The 19,591-nt window shown below is 42.3% G+C and overlaps 1 protein-coding gene across 5 annotated transcripts in view; it reads left to right on the forward strand.

Moving 5' to 3' along the window:
• The window catches only part of KIAA1549 (KIAA1549 ortholog), a 2,575,340-nt gene extending 2,556,597 nt beyond the window's left edge, over positions 1-18,743 (forward strand). For all 5 annotated transcript variants that reach the window (XM_044088205.1, XM_044088206.1, XM_044088207.1 and 2 more), the window contains one exon: positions 15,238-18,743. In XM_044088205.1, coding sequence (XP_043944140.1) covers positions 15,238-15,483 — 246 coding nt within the window. In that variant the 3' untranslated portion in view covers positions 15,484-18,743. The remainder of the gene's footprint in view (positions 1-15,237) is intronic.
• The last annotated feature ends 848 nt before the right edge of the window (positions 18,744-19,591 follow it).

Consider the following 19,591-nt stretch of genomic DNA (forward strand, 5'->3'; position numbering starts at 1 on the left):
CCTTTATTTTTTTACCATTTTTTCACCTTTTCCCAGTCCAGTCGTTTATCTCCCTGTCTTACAGCAAGAGTATGTTATTAACTGATCCTGTTTGCTTACACCCCCTTCATCTACACTGGCCAATATGGAATCTCACTCAGCTTTTACCCCGTCTACAGCCAGTAATAACTGTCTTGTGCTTACTGAAAACTTTCTATTGCTAACTCACAATGATTCAGTATGTGATAGGTGTAAGTATCTGCTTAACTTGGAGGCTACCTTCTCATCTCAGAACACATTCAGTAAGCACAACACATAACAATCAGCACTGAGCTCTTCTACTAAATCAACCTAAGCTGATGTTAAGAGGGAAATGCCTCAGTTGTTTACCAGAACATTAAAAAAATTATGAGAGACGTGGCAAATATGCGAGACAAAGTCAGAGACAGTTTGTAAAATCAGGGAGAGTTGACATGTGTACATGATTTCTTGAGCTTGCAGCTGAAAATGGAAAGTGTTAAGTACTGAAAATCTGCAAGTAGAATACAGAAATGTTTGCAAGAGAGACACAGGAAAAATTGTATGTTGATGGATTTTGTTGGTGAGGTGGGTGGGATACAGCCAGTATACCTCTCAACTGTCTAGATTTCACAGAATGTCCCCATTTTTGCATCATAGTTTTGGTCTGTTTATCATAAAATTTGTGAGCTTCTCAAATTATCGAGGACTGAAGTCACTAAATAATGGCATACATTTTTTCAGACTTCATATCATTTAGGGAAAGCATGTTAACACAAACCCTGCTATTCTTGCAACTTTCTGTGTTTATAAGAACAATATTTAAAATCTGTCTCTGTGTTGAGGTCTTTCTCCCTACAGTTATTTTGGAGGAATGTGGGTAAGGTCATTACAGAGAATGTACTAACTCCTATAACTATACCATTATGATAAGTACATAGCTTTCATATCCCTGGGCAAATCAGCAACAGCAGCAAAACCAACCATCTTTTAATGCTAAATATTAATATTAGAAGTATCAAAAATAAAATACCTGAACTCCAGGCCACAATAGCACACTACTCCCCAGACATAGTTGCTTTAACAGAAACCTGGCTAAATAAAAACATAGCTAACTCAGAAGTTCTCCCTATCGGCTACAATATCATTAGACATGACAGACCACTTTGTAAAGGGGGTGGAAATGCCTTACTGTACAAGTCAAACTTAACTGTCCATCAATTACCAAACTCCTACCCCTCCCCCAATAATTGGGACATACTTATCTCACAACTTCAACTTCACCCTAAAAAGGTCATCACCACAATTGTAATCTATATTCCACCTGGTAATACACCTGCTAGCCATGAAGACTTCTTATCCTGGTGTTCTTCCACATACTCACAAGAAACCCGTATTCTGGGGGACTTCAACCTAGATTGGTCCACCTGTATATCAGAACCACCAAGTAATCTAATAAATCTCCATGGCTACCAGCAGCTAGTCCAAATTCCAACTAGATGTGATAAAAAATCTAAAAGGGAATCCATCCTTGACTGGGTCCTAACTAACAACCCCACATTGTACCCTCACACAGGCAGTCTCCCAGACACCTTAAGTGACCACAACATAATATACTTTATATGTAGTAGAACAAGCATATGCAAAACCACTAACTATATATCCACTAGAAACACAAAAAAATTCTCTCCTGAGGTCCTCAACACTTTACTCTGCAACTGTGACTGGATCCCCCTAAAAACCCTCCCACTTGACCAGGCTGTAGCATATTTCAACAAAACATTTCTACAACACCTAGACACTGTCGCTCCATTGTGCAAAATCAAGGTTAGAACCTCTACAAACCCCTGGCTCAGTAAAGAAACCAAACAAATCCTCAAGTCCAGAGACACTGCCTGGCTTTACTATAAAAAAAAACAAAGAAACACAAAGACTAACTAAATACCAAGAACTGCGCAACCGTGCAAAAAAATGCATTAGGCTGGACAAAAAATCCTACTACACAACATTACAAACTAAATACCAAATCAACCCACAAACATTTTGGAAAAATGTAAACCAGCTACTAAAATCCACCCAAAAGGCTACCCCACAAACCAACCACCCCTGACACTAAAGTTCCCATCGAAACACAATTCAACTCCCACTTTGTGAACTCAATTCTATCCTTAGTATCACAGGACAGTTCCTTCCTCACTATCCTCTCCCCCCAACACAAATAACACTAATACAAGCTTTACCCTCAAAATAGTTTCCACCACTTCAATCAAAAGCATGCTCTCCAAACTAAAAACCTCATCAACAGCAGCCGACCTACTCCCCAGCTATTTCTTGAAACTCACAGCAGATGCTATTGCTATCCCAGTCTCCACTCTCATAAACAGATCAATTGTTGAAAACTATGTGCCCAAACTCTGGAAAATATCCTATGTTACACCCATACATAAAGGCGGGACCTCCACTGAACTTAATAACTACAGACCCATTGCTCTCCCCCCTGGCCAAAATCCTAGAAAAATGCATCCATACCCAGATGCTAAACTATCTCCTAGACAGCAACATCCTGTCACCTACTCAGCATGGTTTCAGACCTGCCCATAGTACCACTACAACCCTCCTCTGCTTCACAGACACAGTAAACCGTCTCAAAAATGAAGGCCTACAGGTGTCAACTCTTTTTTTGGATATGTCCAAAGCATTTGACACAGTCTCACACCAAATCCTGCTAAACAAACTAAACCAATATCATCTATCAGATTCCACTCTTACCTGGTTCCAAAGCTACTTAACTGACAGGTACCAAGCTGTGAAATGGGAAAATTCTCTCTCTCCTCAGCTGCCCATAACTATAGGAGTCCCACAGGGTTAGGTCTTAGGACCACTACTATTCACAGTCTTCACAAATGGCTTCCATACCTCCACACAGCATGCATCTATAATTCAGTATGCAGATGACACTACCTTAATCTGTGCTGCACAAAACATTCCCACCCTCCTGCAAACAATTCAACTAGCATTCTCTGACGTTGAAAACTACCTTACCAAAGCTCAACTCATCCTCAATCCAAAGAAAACTCAGCTTATGATTATAACCAGTTCTAACAAAAACACTAACAGTCAATTCACTATCTACTCCACTAATGCTACTCCAATTGCTCCAGTGGCACAGGCTAAGCTATTGGGGATAACCATAGACTCCCACCTAAAATTTGATAGAGTTCTCAACTTAACTATTAAAAAAGTACATGCCAAACTGGGGTCGCTGTATCGTATCAAACCATTTCTTACCAACAACACAAGATCAGCCATTGCTCGCTCCCAACTTCTATCCACCCTACTCTATGCATCTCCCATTCTGACTAATCTCAACAAAACTGAACTAAGCAAAATGGAAGCCTGCTATAACAGAATTTCCCGCTTTGCTGCAAATTGCTCATATAGAACTCATCACTGTACTGCTTTGAGACAGCTCCACTGGCTTGAACCGCCCAACCTCCTAACCTACAATCAACTCTGCCTCTGTCATTCTATCTATTACCTCCCCAATACGTGTCCTGCCCTCAAAAACCTAGTACAACATCACTCAGCCAAAAGGCCTCTTAGATCATCAAGCAAACTACTACTAGAAGTCACCAACAGCTACAATAGCTTTGGAGATGCACTATATAGTAGTTCAGTGGCTAAAAAATGGAACTCTGTCCCTACAAGCATTCAAAACACATCATCCAAAGCCTCCTTTAAAGACCTCATCAGGCAACATCTCAAGGAAAGTTGGCAGTGCCATGATTGCTCCCCAGGCTAGTGAAAGCGGATAACACATACATCCAAAATCTAGAGCACTTGATAATAGTTTTCAATCTTACTCACAAACACTGGCTAATCTACAATGTATGTACTGTACCTGTGTGCTATGTATGTATTCCACCTATGTTCCAAATTTTAGCTGTACACCACAAATCTATTAATTACCTTTATTTTTAAAATTAATATTTTTTGTTTGTTCTCTCCACTGTAACTGTTTATGTGCCACATACCTATGTAAAAACATGTCTCCTGTAATTTGTGTGTATACTGATCATGTCTAAATAACTAAATGTGTTTGTAATTTTTCTTTGTGGAGCTTTTCTCCCCGGGCCTCTGCTGAAAAAGGGCCTTTTCGGCTCAGTCAGACACCCCCGGTTAACAAATGTAAAATAAAATAAAGAAAATAAATATCTGATAGGAATGGGTACATCATCTGCAACTCACAGGACACATTCAAGCTCTTCCTATCAGGTGTTATAATAACAGAACATACTCTTGATAATTGTAGTGCCAAAAGCAGATTTTTTTTTTTCTTGTTTGAAATTTATTTTTATTATGGTAAAACTAATAAAAAATCAATTCTAAATAACAATTGAAACATAAGTGATAAAAGTTTACTGCTGATCATGCTAAGTCTGTTTTCAAAGTGCAAATAGCTGTATGTTAAGTTGTCTATCTCGCCTTCATTCTTGCTGGATGGGTTCGGAGCCGATCCTCGGCTCCAACTCGGCCAATACTAAAGCTCGAGAGCTAATTCCACCGGCTCGAGGCTCCCTCATATCCCACAATGCTAGGCGGTAGCTACTCAGATCTCGTTTGCCGCTTAGCTGACGAGGTGCTTTTCTACCGGCTCTGGCAGGTTAGTGGAAAATTATTTCTATTTTCACAAATCTTTAGACCCCTATTACTTACCTTAGTATAACTTTAGTTTTAATTCTCCTTTTCCTTGGATCGACACCTTTTTTGCCCATAATCCCTTCCTTTATCCCCCTTTAACTTTAGGCCTTAGGCCCCTTCCCCTCCCTCTCCTAGTCCTTTAGTGTGACTGGAAATTAATATTTCTTAAAGGCCTGTGTGTGTGTGTGTGTGTGTGTGTGTGTGTGTGTGTGTGTGTGTGTGTGTGTGTGTGTGTGTGTGTGTGTGTATGTGTGAGTGTTTTTTCTTACTTAGGCCTTTAGTATGTCTAAGGACTCCAAGGTCTCAGGCTTCAAGAAGTGTGACTCGTGCTGTCAGAAAATGTCTGTGACAGACGGTCACACTTCTTGTGTGTATTGCCTGGGACCTTTGCACCTGCAGGACTCATGTGCTGTGTGCCATGGTTTCAGCCCTAGAGTCCTGCAGGAACACAAAAATAAATTGATTTTGCATGGCTTATTAAAGCCTGAAGGCCCCCCGACCCAGTCTGCATTGGGGAAGCCTTCTAAGACTTTCAGACAGTCGGCTCCAGCTTCAGAGCTGTCCTCTGGAAAAACTGCTTCGACATCGGCTCTGGCTGGAGCCGATGTTTCCAAGCCTCATACTGTTACCTCGGCTCTGGCCGGAGCCGAGGCTGATAAGACTCAGTTGGCTCCGATACTCTTATCGGAGCAACCTTTGAGGAAGAGGTCTAGGTCCCCCTCCATCGGCTCCGTTCATTTGGCACCGGGATCCTCTCTTCTTTCGGAACAGAGCCATAGATTGCATTCCTCACTGTCTTCCAGGCTATCTGACCACGATTTGCAACGGGTAGTGAGTAGACTTCTCAAGTCCGAGGCACTGGCCCAAATGCTGCATAGCCCGACTCAACAGTCAGCGGCTATTTGTGTCCCTCAATGTGTTCCTCCTCCAACTCCTTTGAGCTCGGAGCCGGGGCTCATCGGAGCCATGACTGTCGGCGCGTCGGATCCGATACCTTCCCTTTCGGCTCCGTCGTCTGCTCCGATCTCCTCTTTGGAGGGATCTCGGCACCGAGCTTCCCACGTCGGCTCTGAGGGGGCGAGTGGCATCGGACCCTTGTCCGACCCCACTCTCCCTCTCGGGGCTTTGGCGCTGGTGAGTTCGGCTCCGACATCGACCTCAGAGCTGTCCCTGTTGGTGCCGGGGGAGGTCCTTGTCTTTTCGGAGCAGAGACCTTCGGCCTTGCCCGATAGGGGTGCCTTCGAGGTCATGTGGAGCGTGCTAGAACCAGTGTCTGCCCCACAGTCGGCTCCGTCAGCCCCTCCATCTTCAGTGCCTGCGGTGATTTCTACCCACCCCCTTGCATCAGACCGCAGAGAGCCAACTCCTCAAGTTTCCCCATTGGGAATTTCCTCCTCTTCCGAGGCCTCTCCTGAACCGGTAGGAGAACCCCCTAGGAAGAGGCAGTGCAAGAGGAAGCACATTGACTCCCCTGAGTCTATCACCTCTGACAATGACTGAGAGGAATCTGAAGGTTCCCCTCGATCCCCCTCTGAGGATGTCTCCTTTGCTGACATCCTTGAGATCCTGAAACAGAGGGGGAACTGGCCAGCCCTTAACCCTTCAGAGGATGAGTCAGTGTACCTTGAGGTGTTCGGCTCTCGCCCTTCTACCTCCTGGGTGTCCCCTCCCTTTGACCCCCTTATGGAAGTGGTGGCAAGGAAGGCCTGGACGGCTCCTGATTCAGTGGAACCCACCCCGAGGGGGCCGTCAAAGTTTATTACTGCCCCTAAAGATAAAGATTTTTTATCTAAAGGTGTCCCCGTCGATGCCATGGTGGTGGCCGCGGCCACTAAGAAGGAGTTAGCCGATCCTTCGGTACCAGTCCATCCTCCTAATAAGGAATCTAGGACCATGGACAGGTACGGTAAGCGGATGTTCTCATCAGCGACCTTTTCAATGCGGTCGCTGAACTACTTATGTCACTTCATTCATCTCCAGAGAGATTTACTCAAGGATATGAGTGAAGCGATAAAGGATCCAACAGCTGAGGGGTTCCAAGACAGAATGAACTCCCAGTTGGCAACCCTGAACTCCATCGTTAACTCCTCCATGCGGCTTATCTCATATGCTGCGGATGGGGCGAGTAGAGCCGCAGGCACAGGCGTTGCCTTACGACGTCATGCCTGGATGCGGCTGTGCAACTTTGCGGACCCTTTCAAGGCGTCCTTCACCAATTCCCCTTTTGATGGATCATCCTTGTTTGGTCCTCAGGTAAAGGATACATTGACTAGGTGTGAGGTGGAAGGTAAGACTCTCTCTGCCGTGGGAGTCCGTTTTTCTACCCCTTCTAGGCCTTATCCCAAAGGTCAGAGGGGAGGAAAAATGTGGTTCCGCAAACAAACCCAGGGAGTCTCATCTGACACGCAAGGTCGATTCCCCTCTAGAGGCAGAGGGGGGAATAACAATAGACGCCACAGAGGAGGTCCGCAAAACCAGGGTAGCAGCGAAACTTTCTCTGATAAACCCTTTCAGCATCCATGAGGAGGTGCCCAGCTGTCCACCTTCGGAGGCAGTCGGGGGAAGATTATCCCTGTACCCAAAAGCCTGGCTTTCCCTTACACAAGACAAATGGGTACAGTCGATCATATCCGAGGGTTACAAAATTCCCCTTATTCACATCCCATCCCAACCCAAAGGATCCCTTCCAGACGTTCCACCCAGTCTAAGGGAACAAGCAGCACTAGAAATTTCAAAGCTGCTATCAAAAAGAGCTATCCAATCAGTCCCAGCAGACCAACAAGGATCCGGAATCTACTCCAAATTCTTTTTGGTACCAAAAAAAAACAGGGGACTGGAGACCCATTCTGGATCTCAGCAACTTAAACAAGTATGTCAGAAAAACAAAATTCCGGATTGTCACGCTACAGTCCATTCTACCCTTCTTGGGTCAGGACAATTGGATGTGCTCTATAGATCTTCAGGACGCGTACTACCATATCAAGATGAACAGACGCTCCAGGAGATTTCTCCGCTTCAGGCTGGGAGCCAGTCACTACCAGTTCAGAGCCCTGCCCTTTGGTCTCACTACAGCCCCCCGAGTGTTTACCAAATGCATGGCAGTGGTCGCGGCTCACTTGAGATGTCAAGGATTCCAGGTGTTTCCATATTTAGACGACTGGCTCCTTACTGCCACCACCAGACATCAACTTCTTCTATCCAGAGACTTCACTATCCAAACTTGCCAAGCTCTAGGCATTTCAATAAATTTCAAAAAATCTGCCTTGTCGCCTTGTCAATCTATTACCTTTATAGGCGCCACATTAAACACACTCAATCTTTCAGCCAGACTTACAGAGCAAAGAGTGTCAGACATTCGCAAGCAAGTTTTCCTCCTCTTGCAATGCAACAAAGTCAAAGCCAGACTAGTTTTGAAGGTATTAGGACTCATGGCAGCAGCTATCCCCCTTCTCCCCTTAGCTCCCTTCCACATGAGGATCCTCCAATGGATGCTGTTTACACAATGGTCCTTCCAACAGCTCCTGATGTCCCACACCATATTGATAACACAATCATGCAAGAATCAACTGTCTTGGTGGATCACATCACCTCAGGTTCTCCAAGGAAGACCCTTCACTCATCCCCTCCAGTTGCCATGTTGACAACAAACGCCTCCCTGATCGGGTGGGGGGGGGCATTATCAGGGCAGGACAGTCCAGGGCACGTGGCAACCTTTCGAGTGCCACTTGCACATAAATGTCTTAGAGATGAGAGTAGTGCTTTTAGCGTTGCAAGCCCTTCACGACTCTCTTCCCATAGGGACTATTGCAATTCAGATGGACAACATGTCCGTAGTGTGGTACATCAACAAACAAGGCGGAACCAGATCATACCCCTTATGTCGAGAGGCACTCAGACTTTGGCAATGGGTGATCTCTTCTCAGCGTTTTCTGGTAGCAACGCACATTCCCGGGAAGTCCAACGTGATTGCAGACAAGTTGAGCAGGGCAATTCTCATGCCCCATGAGTGGTCTCTAAAGAAATCAGTACTGGAAGAAGTATTCCAAAGATGGGGCCAGCCTTGCTGCGATCTTTTTGCTACTCCCCAAAACAGCAAGTGTCATGACTTCTTCACTCTCTTCCCGTTACCAGGCCATGCCACCAGAGACGCTCTAGTCCACGATTGGCCCCGGGGACTTCTGTATGCTTTTCCCTCTTTTCCACTGATAACTCAACTAATTCAGAAAGCCATCACCTTGAGAGTGACAATGATCCTCATTGCCCCTTACTGGCCTCGACAGATATGGTTTCCATTTCTTCATCGTTACCTTTTGGAGCAGCCTTGGCATCTGGACCCAGTGCCAGATCTCTTGACCCACCAATCAGGCCAGCTGCACCAATCTCTTCATTCTCTCAACCTCACAGCGTGGTTTCTCCGATTCCGACCTTAGCCAGGCTTCCCTTAATATCTCGCTCAGTCCGAGATATTTTGATAGCTTCTCATAAATCTTCTACCCAGAAGATTTATAATAGCAAATGGAAACGCTTCTCCTTTTGGGCAACATCAAAAAATATAGATCCCTTCACTGCACCTATCCAGTCTGTTCTAGACTTTCTAGCAGAACTCTTTCATTTAGGCTCCTCTTCATCTACCATTAGAGTTCAACTGGCTGCTATATCTAATTATCATGTAGGTGTCTTGGAGTCTAGCATCATGGCTCACAAGCTCTGCAAAGCCTTTTTAAGGGGCGTTTTTCTTCTCAAACCTCCAATCAAAGATCCCCCACCTCCATGGGACTTGAACTTGGTTCTGGCATCCTTAATCCTTCCCCCTTTCGAACCAGTGGCTTCATGTTCTCTGAAGTTGCTTTCATGGAAGACAATTTTTCTGGTAGCCATAACTTCAGCGAGAAGGGTATCTGAACTCCATGCTCTGTGCAGTCGTCCTCCTTACTTAGTGTTTCACAAAGATAGGGTATCCCTCCGTACTAATCCATCCTTTTTACCTAAGGTTTCCTCTCAAACAAACCTAAACCAAATGATTGATCTCCCCGTCTTTTTCCCTAACTATTCCAACAGGTCGGAACAAAAGCTACATTTTCTGGATGTTCACCGCCAACTTAGATATTATTTAGACAGGACTAAACAATTCAGGAAGTCTGATCAGCTTTTTCTATCGTATGCGGAAGGGAAGTTGGGCCTTCCATTTACTAAAGTATCCCTTTCAAGATGGCTCACTTCTACAATTACCTTCATCTATGAGATCAGACGTCACAAACTACTTTCAAGACCTAGAGCTCATTCAACTAGGGCATTAGCTACATCCATAGCTTTTCAGGATAGGCTGCCAATTGATTCCATTTGTGCAGCAGCCACCTGGGCTTCTCCTCATACCTTCATTTCACATTACAAATTAGACATGGTCTCCAGAAACCGTGCCAACTTTGGTTCCACTGTTCTCAAGAGTCTGTTCCGATAGGCCACCCGGGATAAGGTGCCTGGGATGCGGTCCCATCCAGCAAGAATGAAGGCGAGATAGACAACTTAACATTAAGAAGTTATGTACCTACCATAATGTTCCATGTTAGTTGTCTTTTTCTCACCTTCTTTCTTGCGTCCCACCCTCCTTCCCCCAAGCCTGGACAGACCGATAGGAATTCATTTTGTGATCTTCCTCTGGAAGTTGTCATTCCCACACGTTCTACCACCTCTATTTCCCCTTTTGTTAGGTCTAGGATACATTACACTCAGGTTTATATAGAGGTGGGTTACCCTTCTCCATACTATGGAGACTAGAATTGCTTGGTCTAGCTATCAAACGAGATCTGAGTAGTTACCGCCTAGCATTGTGGGATATAGGGGAGCCTCGAGCCGGTGGAATTAGCTCTCGAGCTTTAGTCGGCTCCGAACCCATCCAGCAAGAAAGGAGGCGAGAAGAAGACAACTAACATGGAACGTTATGGTAGGTACATAACTTCTTATTTTTGTTTATCAAATGGCAAACTGTATTGTAGAATCTGAAAGCAGTGTTGGTAGCATAGTTGCAGTTGGTGCAGAGGGCTGTGGATTCTACTCCCACACCATGGAAATGGAGTGCTGATATTGTAGTACCCATATGATTGTTTGCATTATAAGGGGGGAAGGAGTTCTACACTCCTGGGTATGTTCTCCTTTGTATGAGATGCGTAGTAACTATGAACTTGTTGGTTTGCTATTTCCTATTGCAATATAACTAACTTACCAATTTTTTAATGTAATATAGGCAATTAATTCTTCAAGGGCAGCAGGCACTGAATTTATAGATAAAACATTAAAACGTAAAGTTGTTTGTCAATAGCGACCTCTTCATTAGTTACAGATTTCTTTAATGTAGAATTATTCAGATGGTTTTACTTCTGCAGAGATTGTGCGTATCGAGTGATATTGGTGGATTGTAATTACAGACGTTTTGAGTGGCCTTTTATGGTTGAAATTTTCTGAAATGGGTAGTTATTGGTTTATACATTTTGTTTCATTGCTTAAAAGAATGTTTAAAACTATAAATTTAAAACCCATTCTAACAAGTGGTGCTGTATTATACAAGGAATATAATTTAATACAGTCAGGAAGATGAATCAAAAAACAAATACGGGTATGCATGGCCCTAAAAATGTGTGCAAGTAGTCTGTTTTGAAAACAGCCCAAAGGTAAACTTGATCCTCCATTGGCCAGATGCATTTTCTATGAATCTGGGTGTTCATGCTATTTTAATGAATGTGAGTTTTGCTGCTTCAATGAGTATCAAGGGCAGAGAAGTTTACTGCTCATGCTAAATCTGTATTCATTGTGAGATTGTATTGTTTGTTTAGCAAATGGCTATCTGTGTTTGTGTTATTTTATTTCAATATCTGTAAACACGTGTTGTTGTTGTTGTTGTGTCTTTTGGCTTATCCCGGTTAGGAGTTGCCACAGCGGAACTCCGGTCCGCTAATGTTTGGTAGTGGATTTTTACGTGCTGAGTTACCAGCCCTGACGCACAACCTTCAACGAAGGCACATTTATAATATTAGTAACAAAGTTGTCAGACAAGTTGTTAAAGTATGTAAAGACAACTAGCTATTTCTGACTGTGGTTAGTAGTGGAGGTAGTATAGCTGGGTTAAAAGTCTAGATGGGGGGGCTAAGGGTGGGGGTGTTAGTCTGGATTAGAACAAGGACAAAGCCAGTGCAAATTTAAGTGGAATTTGAGCGCAGTCTTGAAAAGGCTGCTGGAAGGTAGAGCAGTTATAGAGGGTGGAAGATTGTTCCAAAGTTTAGATATGGTACATGAAAATATGGCTTCTTCTGCTGAGTTTTTGGGTTTGATAACAGTGAGTTGATTTTTGTTGCTTGATCTTAGGGGCCTAGTGGAGTGATAGGGTTGAAGAAGGGTTTGAAGGGAAGGGATGTTAAGGAGGTGGTTAATAAGTTTATGAGCGAGGGTGAGTTGATTAAATTGAAGGAGTTGTGGGAGTTCTAGCCAGTTTAGTTCTTTAAGGGAGATACAGTGATGGCTGCGGTAGGAGGTTCCAGTGGCAAATTTAGCAATGTTGTTGTAACAAGCATCCAGCTTGTGTAGGTCTGTCTGTTTAAGGTTGGTAGGTATGGGGGATGCATAGAGTAGGGTGGATATTAGCTGGGAATTGGCTATGGAGATTCTAGCCGCCTTGGTTAGGAATTGGCGGCTTCGATATAAAGCACAAAGTTTCTTGTGAACTTTTTTTATTGTGAGAGATATGTGGGTGTCAAATCTAAGTTTGTTGTCTATTTCCACACTGCATAATTTTGTGTGTTCTGATGGAGAGATGATGGTATTGTCTTTGGCAAGAATGTTGAAGTGGGGGGTGTTTTGGGTGGTTTTGGAAGGTTGGAATCGGAATAGTTTTGTCTTACTTGGGTTGAGTAGGAGCTGAGCATTGGATAGCCAGCTTTCTATAGAAGAGAATGATTCCTATGTGATTTGTTGTAGTTCTGGTAGAGTGGGGGCAGAGCAGATGAGAGTAGAGTCATCTGCGTAATGTATAAGAGATGCTTGTGTAGTGGCAGTATGTAGGTTGTTAGTGAAAAGTGAGAATAGCAGAGGGCCAAGGATAGACCCTTGGGGAACTCCGAGAGTAACTGGGAGGCGAGGTGATAGATTATCGTCCCAGATTACTAATTGCTGGCATCCATGTAGATAGCTGTGGAACCAGTTGCAGGCTGATTGTGAGAAGGAAAGGTTGGGGAGAGTAGAGAGTAGTAGCTCATGAGATACCATGTCAAAGGCCTTTGAGAGACCTAGAAATACGGCAGTAGAAAAGAGGCCATTGTTTTTGTGATGAAGTATAATGTTGGTGAAGGAGAGCAGAGAGGAGGTAGTGCTGTGATATGGGCTGAAACCATGTTGGGTTTTGGAGAGGAGATTATTAGCTAGTAGGTAGTTGTAGACCTGGGTGTTGATACATTTTTCAAGTATCCTGGAGAGAGGGGAGAGGATAGCAGTGGGGTGGTAATTGTAGAGGTCAGTGGAGGGGGTGCCTTTGTGGAAGGGAATGATGTGAGATATTTTCCATATCGACGGAACATAGCTTTCTGTTATGGAAGGGTTGATTAGAATTGAAATTGGGTAGGCAAGTGTATCAGCTGCAGTTTTCAAGTATTCAGAGAGGAGGTTGTCAGCTGCGGGTTTGGTGGGTTTAAGTTTTGACAATAGTCTTTTTCTGTTGGAGGTAGGTACTGAGGTGAAGAAGAAAAGAGGAGTAGGGGGGATTAGGGTTAGGAGTTGGGGGGGGGGCTGTTGTAGGATAGTGTTGTTTGTTTAGAGATGTTATAGTTTCAGTGAAGTTTTTGTTGAAGCATTCAGCAATACTGCTGGAGGAGGGGGGAATGGACGGCTGGGGGGTATCAACCTTCCCTGGGTGGAGGATAGTGTTAATAGTGGACCAGAATTGCTTAGGGTTGTGGTTGGTAGAGTTTAGGGTGGATTTATAGTAGAGGGATTTGTCTAATTTTATATGCTTTTTGGCTTTATTGCGCAGTTCAAGGAATTATTGCCTATCTGAGTTATTTTTTGTTAGTCGCCAGTGCTCCCAGGCCTTATCTCTCGATTTCATTAGGGTTCTGGTGGTCTTTTGTAAGCATGGGGCATACCTGGATTTGACTTTGACATTTCTTACAGGAGCATGGGTGTTTAGGATGGAGAGGAAGGTACTGTTGAAGAAGTGGACAGCCTCATCTAGGTTGAGGTATTTTAGTGGTGACCAGTTAATTTTTTGCAGAGAGGAAATGAAGGAGTTGGGGTTGAAGTTGGACTTGTTTCGTACTTGCCTGTGGATAATGGGCTTCAGACTATTTGTGTGGTGCCAAATTAGGAAAGTGGGGGAGTGATCACTAAGACTGTCTGGTAAGCAGCCTGCTAGTTAAGAAAGAGGGGCTTTGTTGACTAGGATCCAGTCAAGTAAGGTGTGATTGTTAGGGTTTTTGTTGATTTGCGTAGGGGATTGAATGAGCTGAGTGAACCCATGGAGATTAAGGTGAATGGTTGTGAGACTATTATTACAGGATAGCCAGTTGATGTTAAAGTCACAGAGAATGATGGTTTCCTGGGGTAGAGCTAGAGTAGCCCAGCTCAGGAGATTTTCTAGGGGTGTAATATTTTGCCCTGGTGGGAAATAGCATCCTATGATATTGATTGTTTTGTTTGGGTTTAGTTTGGGATTGGCATAAAGGATTTCTTCATTGTTGTGGTGAGGGGCAGATGAGTTCAGGAGTTGAATATTGAGGTGGTGCTTAAATATCTATGCTACACCACCTTCTTTTTTGGACAATCTGTCTATGTGAAGGATGTTGTATTCAGGTGGAAGTATTTCCTAACTTTTGATGTGAGGTTTGAGTCAGGTTTCAGTTAGGAAAAGAATATCTGGGGAATGTATGCTTATGCTGGCATGTAATTCTTGGATTGTATTGCATATGCTTCTGAGGTTTAATAAAATTGCCTGTAGTTTTGCACTTTTGTTTTTTTTCTTCCAGAGTCTTAAAGGAACTTTAGCTCAGTGGAGTGAAAGTTGTTAGCAAAATGAAGCAATTAAATAAGTAAATAAAATGGTTGTTAGTATAATAATAAGAAGCTGGATTTTACATATTTGGCAAAGTTGCTTGAGGAAGATGCACAATAATGCATCACAGGTGAACAACTTTAGGTACTACACATACCTGTGTTGGTACCTCATAAGATTAATTTTATCAATGAAGGTATTATCTTTGTTTTATCACATATGCAATAAAAAGAGTATATACACTTTCTTTTCACATGTGTAATCTAGCTACTGCTTCTTCCTCAAGTATATTGTGGTGTCGTTGGTTTGGGGTAAAATTAATTTAGAGTTTTGAATATTAAGTAGTCACATTATTTTTAAAATAATCTTGAATGTGAAACAGGGTTTTTTGTTTGCTTATTTAGAGATAATCAATCTGGTAAGTGGGCCTGGTTTTTACGTGCCAGAAAGTCAGTGTTTCATAGTATTGCATTTATTGGTACTTATGCATTGTCTTTTTTTAATTTCAGACTCATGTGCTTGGACACCAAGAATATGTCTCACCTCCTATGTACCAGATACCGCGAACTTCAGGGAGGGATCCCACTGTACCACATTCTCACCTTCAACCTAGCAACCTTCAGGGGACAGGGACATGCTACAATGCTGAGGACATTCAGAGGGGTCATTCCTCAGCCTCTCTAATCAAGGCTATTCGAGAAGAGCTTCTCAGACTCTCCCAAAAGCAGTCAGTAATTCAAGACTTTCATAGCTGATCAACCACCACATAGATCAGTTAGTTTGCTGCTTCCTGTGGAAGCAAGGTTTAGAGGGCAGCATGGGTACCATTTTACTTTAATGACATTGATACTGTGGTGGAGAGTGGACAGTGTTAAAGCTTGTGCAGTTGCAGCTGGTGCCAGTGTTTGTCATGTGACAGAGAAGGCTAGAGTCACTAGACTGCTCCTAGTATCTTTCATATTACAGAAATGGGAAAAAAATCAATTTCTATTTATTGAAGTGTAAGAACTATTCTGTAATGCCTGTTTCTGGTTGTTGAAGTAGGCCTCATTCTTGTTTTTTAAGAAGCTTGCGTGTGATGTTTTTACAGTTTCTTGTTGATCATCAACTGCAGTCATGATAGCTGCCCCTGCAAGAGTTAAACCAAGGCTGGCATCTTGGTAGCAGGTGGCCACTGCAGCGGTCTAGTCTCAAATACAAAGACTTACATTTAAAGAGTTGTCTAAAGCTGAAAGGTTTTTCAAATATTTTATATGTTCTTGCCTTTTCATGTGCTTTCTGCAGGGGGACAAAAACAGTCCCTTGTTTCTCATCTGAAACTAATAAAAAAATTTATGGAAGCTTTCTTATAATTTAAGAAGTATATCCAGTTCGACATTTTGTCGTTCCTTTGGTGCTGAAGCTTTAAGTGTTCCTTCTAGTAAGATATTGTCTCTATATTTGAGCTTTCTAGGACAGCAGTTTTTTTGTCTTAACAAAAAAGTAAATGTTCTTAATGTTCTTTGACAGTTCAGAAGTGGTGAATACTTCTGTCCTGCAGAGGTTCCTAATACGCGTGAACTTACTGATGTAGAAAACTTTATAGAGTATGGTGAGTACATGCATACCCAGAGATGTTTACAAAGGCAGGCAAACTGTTCATTTAAGTATGTACTCATGAGTATGTACCTGTGGCCTTGGGCATTCAGTGGCTTTTTATTATTTGTTCAGTCAGCACTCTGAAACTGCATCATTTGTACTCTTTAGGAAACAGATATGACTATGCCTCCCCTCTTTTTAATTTATTCTCAAAACAGTTTGCTGATAAAAGCAATATTCCATATTAAACAAGTGGCTGTAGCAATGAGGGCAAGAATACACAATTTTCCATTTTTCATTACCCAGATTTTTTGTTTACATCCAAAACGCACTCTGTCATTATGCTGAAGTCTTAATATATTTTGCTGTGGCAGCACTTGGACTGAAAAGTATTTATTTTGAAGAGGAGGATCTCAGCTTCCAAGCACGTACTTTTTTGGGCATTGTTTGCTTGGAAACTGTTTGTACAGTGCATTTGGTAGTTAGGTATAAACTATATTTGTTGTGTGTAAGAGTAAATGAATAATTTAAAATTCTTGCAGAGATCCCACATTCATGTATAGTGTACAATATAATGAAAACACTGAATGACAAAGTCTGTAAGAAAATTTGCTTGAAATAAGAATTGTGTGGGTGTATCAGCTCTAAACATTGCAGTTACATTGAAATGCGTTGGGCAGCAAAGACAATTATTATTCATCATTGTCAGTAGATTTTGAGTCTCCTAGAAGTACAACAGGCAGTTCTGAAGACCTCCCCCTCAACCATTTCTACAGTGGCAATAAGGCTGGCACACCAGGAGCAGCCTTAGGTCAACTGGTGCCCTAGGCAAAAAGGCTCTACAGTGCCCCCCACACCACCCAGTGCCCCCATCCTGATCTACCTACACCAAATAAATACCGGAAAAGTGCCCCTGCTAGTGTGGCGCCCTAGACGGCCGCCTAGTTGGCCTGTGCCTAAGGCCGGCTATGTGGCACACTTTTACAAAAAGTCACAAGAAAGAAATAAGCTTTACTATAGAAGTCATAGTATAAGACTGAAGATGAAAGGTGGGGGAAGTAACATGCTAGAAACATTCAGCACAACAAAGGGAACACAATGTAGAGACAGATGGAACACTGCACATGTTGTAGAGTCAAAAAGAGTAGTCATTGTAAAGATTGCATGGGACAGCTGTAAGGTAATGTCTAGCAGATGGTTTGAGGATGTAGAATATTGGATCATTAGGATTCAGAGCTCATTTGTTGGGTAGAAAATAGGTGGTGGACTTGGCAAGCAGGCAGTTTTTTATCTGCAGTCAATTTGCCTTTTTGTTAACTTTCACAGTTCTGAAATTATTTTCAACTGCTATTTCAAAGGAGATTGGCAGTAAGACAGAAGAAGCCAGAAAGAGCTTCAGAAACAAGAAATTTTATAATTTCCCAACGTTATCATTGAAGGCAGGTGGCAAATGGGCTAGAGCAGGACGTGCAGGTGGGGGTGTGAAGAAGACAGAGATGGACATTGTAGTGATGGAAACAAGGCAGTGCTTAAAATAATGTAATATGACAACAGAACAGGGATACAGTGATGGTCTAGTGGTTTCTACAGGAAGTAGACTAGACAAAAGCTCACTGTGAGCACAGAATAACAGACGAGTTTATGAGTGGAAATTTTCAAAGAATTGCTAGTAGGTGATACATTATAGTGCACTAGATTTGACATTTCCAAGATTAATGGCATTTACAAGATTAATAACTAATTTGAAGTATGCTAAGAAGGAATTATTTTTGATACTTAATAGCAGTAGGTTAGGAAAGCAAGCACAGGTGAATGTTAAAGTGTTCCATAAAGACAACATGTTCTGTAAGAGATGCTGAATGCTAAGCAAACTAAAATAATCTCTCACCTTTTCTTCTCCTACTATTGTCCTTTTCTCTTTTGAAGTAACGAAGGCTCTGTAGAATGTAATTTGAGGATTATGAAAAACAACATTCTGTATGTATACTTGTGTTAAAAGTGTCATTTCACAGAGGACATATATGTTAACATTGTAATTTCATAGAGGGCATGTACACAGTCACTACAGTATTCAAAGCAAAACTGATTTTGCAAGGAATCCCTCAACTGATTCATGAAGTATTGAGCATGTGCAATGCTGGGATGTTGATAAAGAAAGAGATTTGCATGCATCTATGTATGTAGTTATAAAAGAACAATGTAAATAGCAAGGAAATATGAAATCAGAGTTATGGAGTGAAGTTGAGGTCACAGTTAAGTGGGTGGAAAATGTGTTGTTTTTTTTGCCTTCTGTGTACCTAAGGATTACTGCCTTAGAAAACATTTTAACAGCAGATTGTTTAGATGCAACATTTCTAGATGAATTTGGTGGAATTTTCCCAGTTCTTTGTTCATTAGCTGTTAATCTGAATAAACTTTCTAAGGCTTCTGAAGAAAAGAAAAAGTAATTAAGATGTTTATTTCTAGATTGTGTTGATGCATGTATTTACTTTTAAATATTTAAGTGAAGTTCTTATTTTATTATTTATGTATATCATTTTAAATTGTGTGACTAGTTCACTATGGGGCAAAACTTCCCTATTCTGGCAAAACACTTAGAGAAAGTTGTTATTAAACGTAATGTAAGCTGTAAATGTGCATATGGGTTATGATTAATGAAACATTACGACCAACGCAATCCCATTATCCAGGTTTGTGCCAGGTGCAATAGTAGATGTTCATCATATTGATCACTACTGCAGTAGGTTACCTGAAGCTTTGTAAACCGGACGGATAACCTATGCTGGATATAACCCATATAGAAAAGGCTACTGCAGCAGTGATCATTCAGATATCTACTGTAATGGTAAGTTTACTTAACTGTATTTTCTCCTTTCTTCTGGAAATGGCAGTGGACAGTTACAACTAGCTTCCTCACAGAATGGATCTTCTCACACAAGAGTAAGGATGTTTGATGCACCCCAACCCAAACTAACTTTTGTTGACTGCCTGAATGATAATGGCTTAATTTAATTTAGGCACCTGTTTACTGAGGACGTACTAATGGAGACAAGAAAGCCTGCTACAAGAAAATCATGTATTAGTAAATGGAAAAGGTTTTCTAGCTGGTGCCATTAACATAACCAGCACCCATTCAGGCATACTTGCCCTCTGGTTTTAAATATTTGTGTCTTACTGGCCTGGGCCCTTTCTCACTCCACCATTAAGGTTAATTTATCGACCATTTCAGCACATCTGCCCATGGATCCTCCCCTCTTTCAATGCATTCCCATTTCAAAATGTTTT

The sequence above is a fragment of the Protopterus annectens genome, chromosome 11.part0 (genome assembly GCF_019279795.1).
Source record: "Protopterus annectens isolate FY-2018-M chromosome 11.part0, PAN1.0, whole genome shotgun sequence".
Classification (NCBI taxonomy): Eukaryota; Metazoa; Chordata; order Ceratodontiformes; family Protopteridae; genus Protopterus; species Protopterus annectens.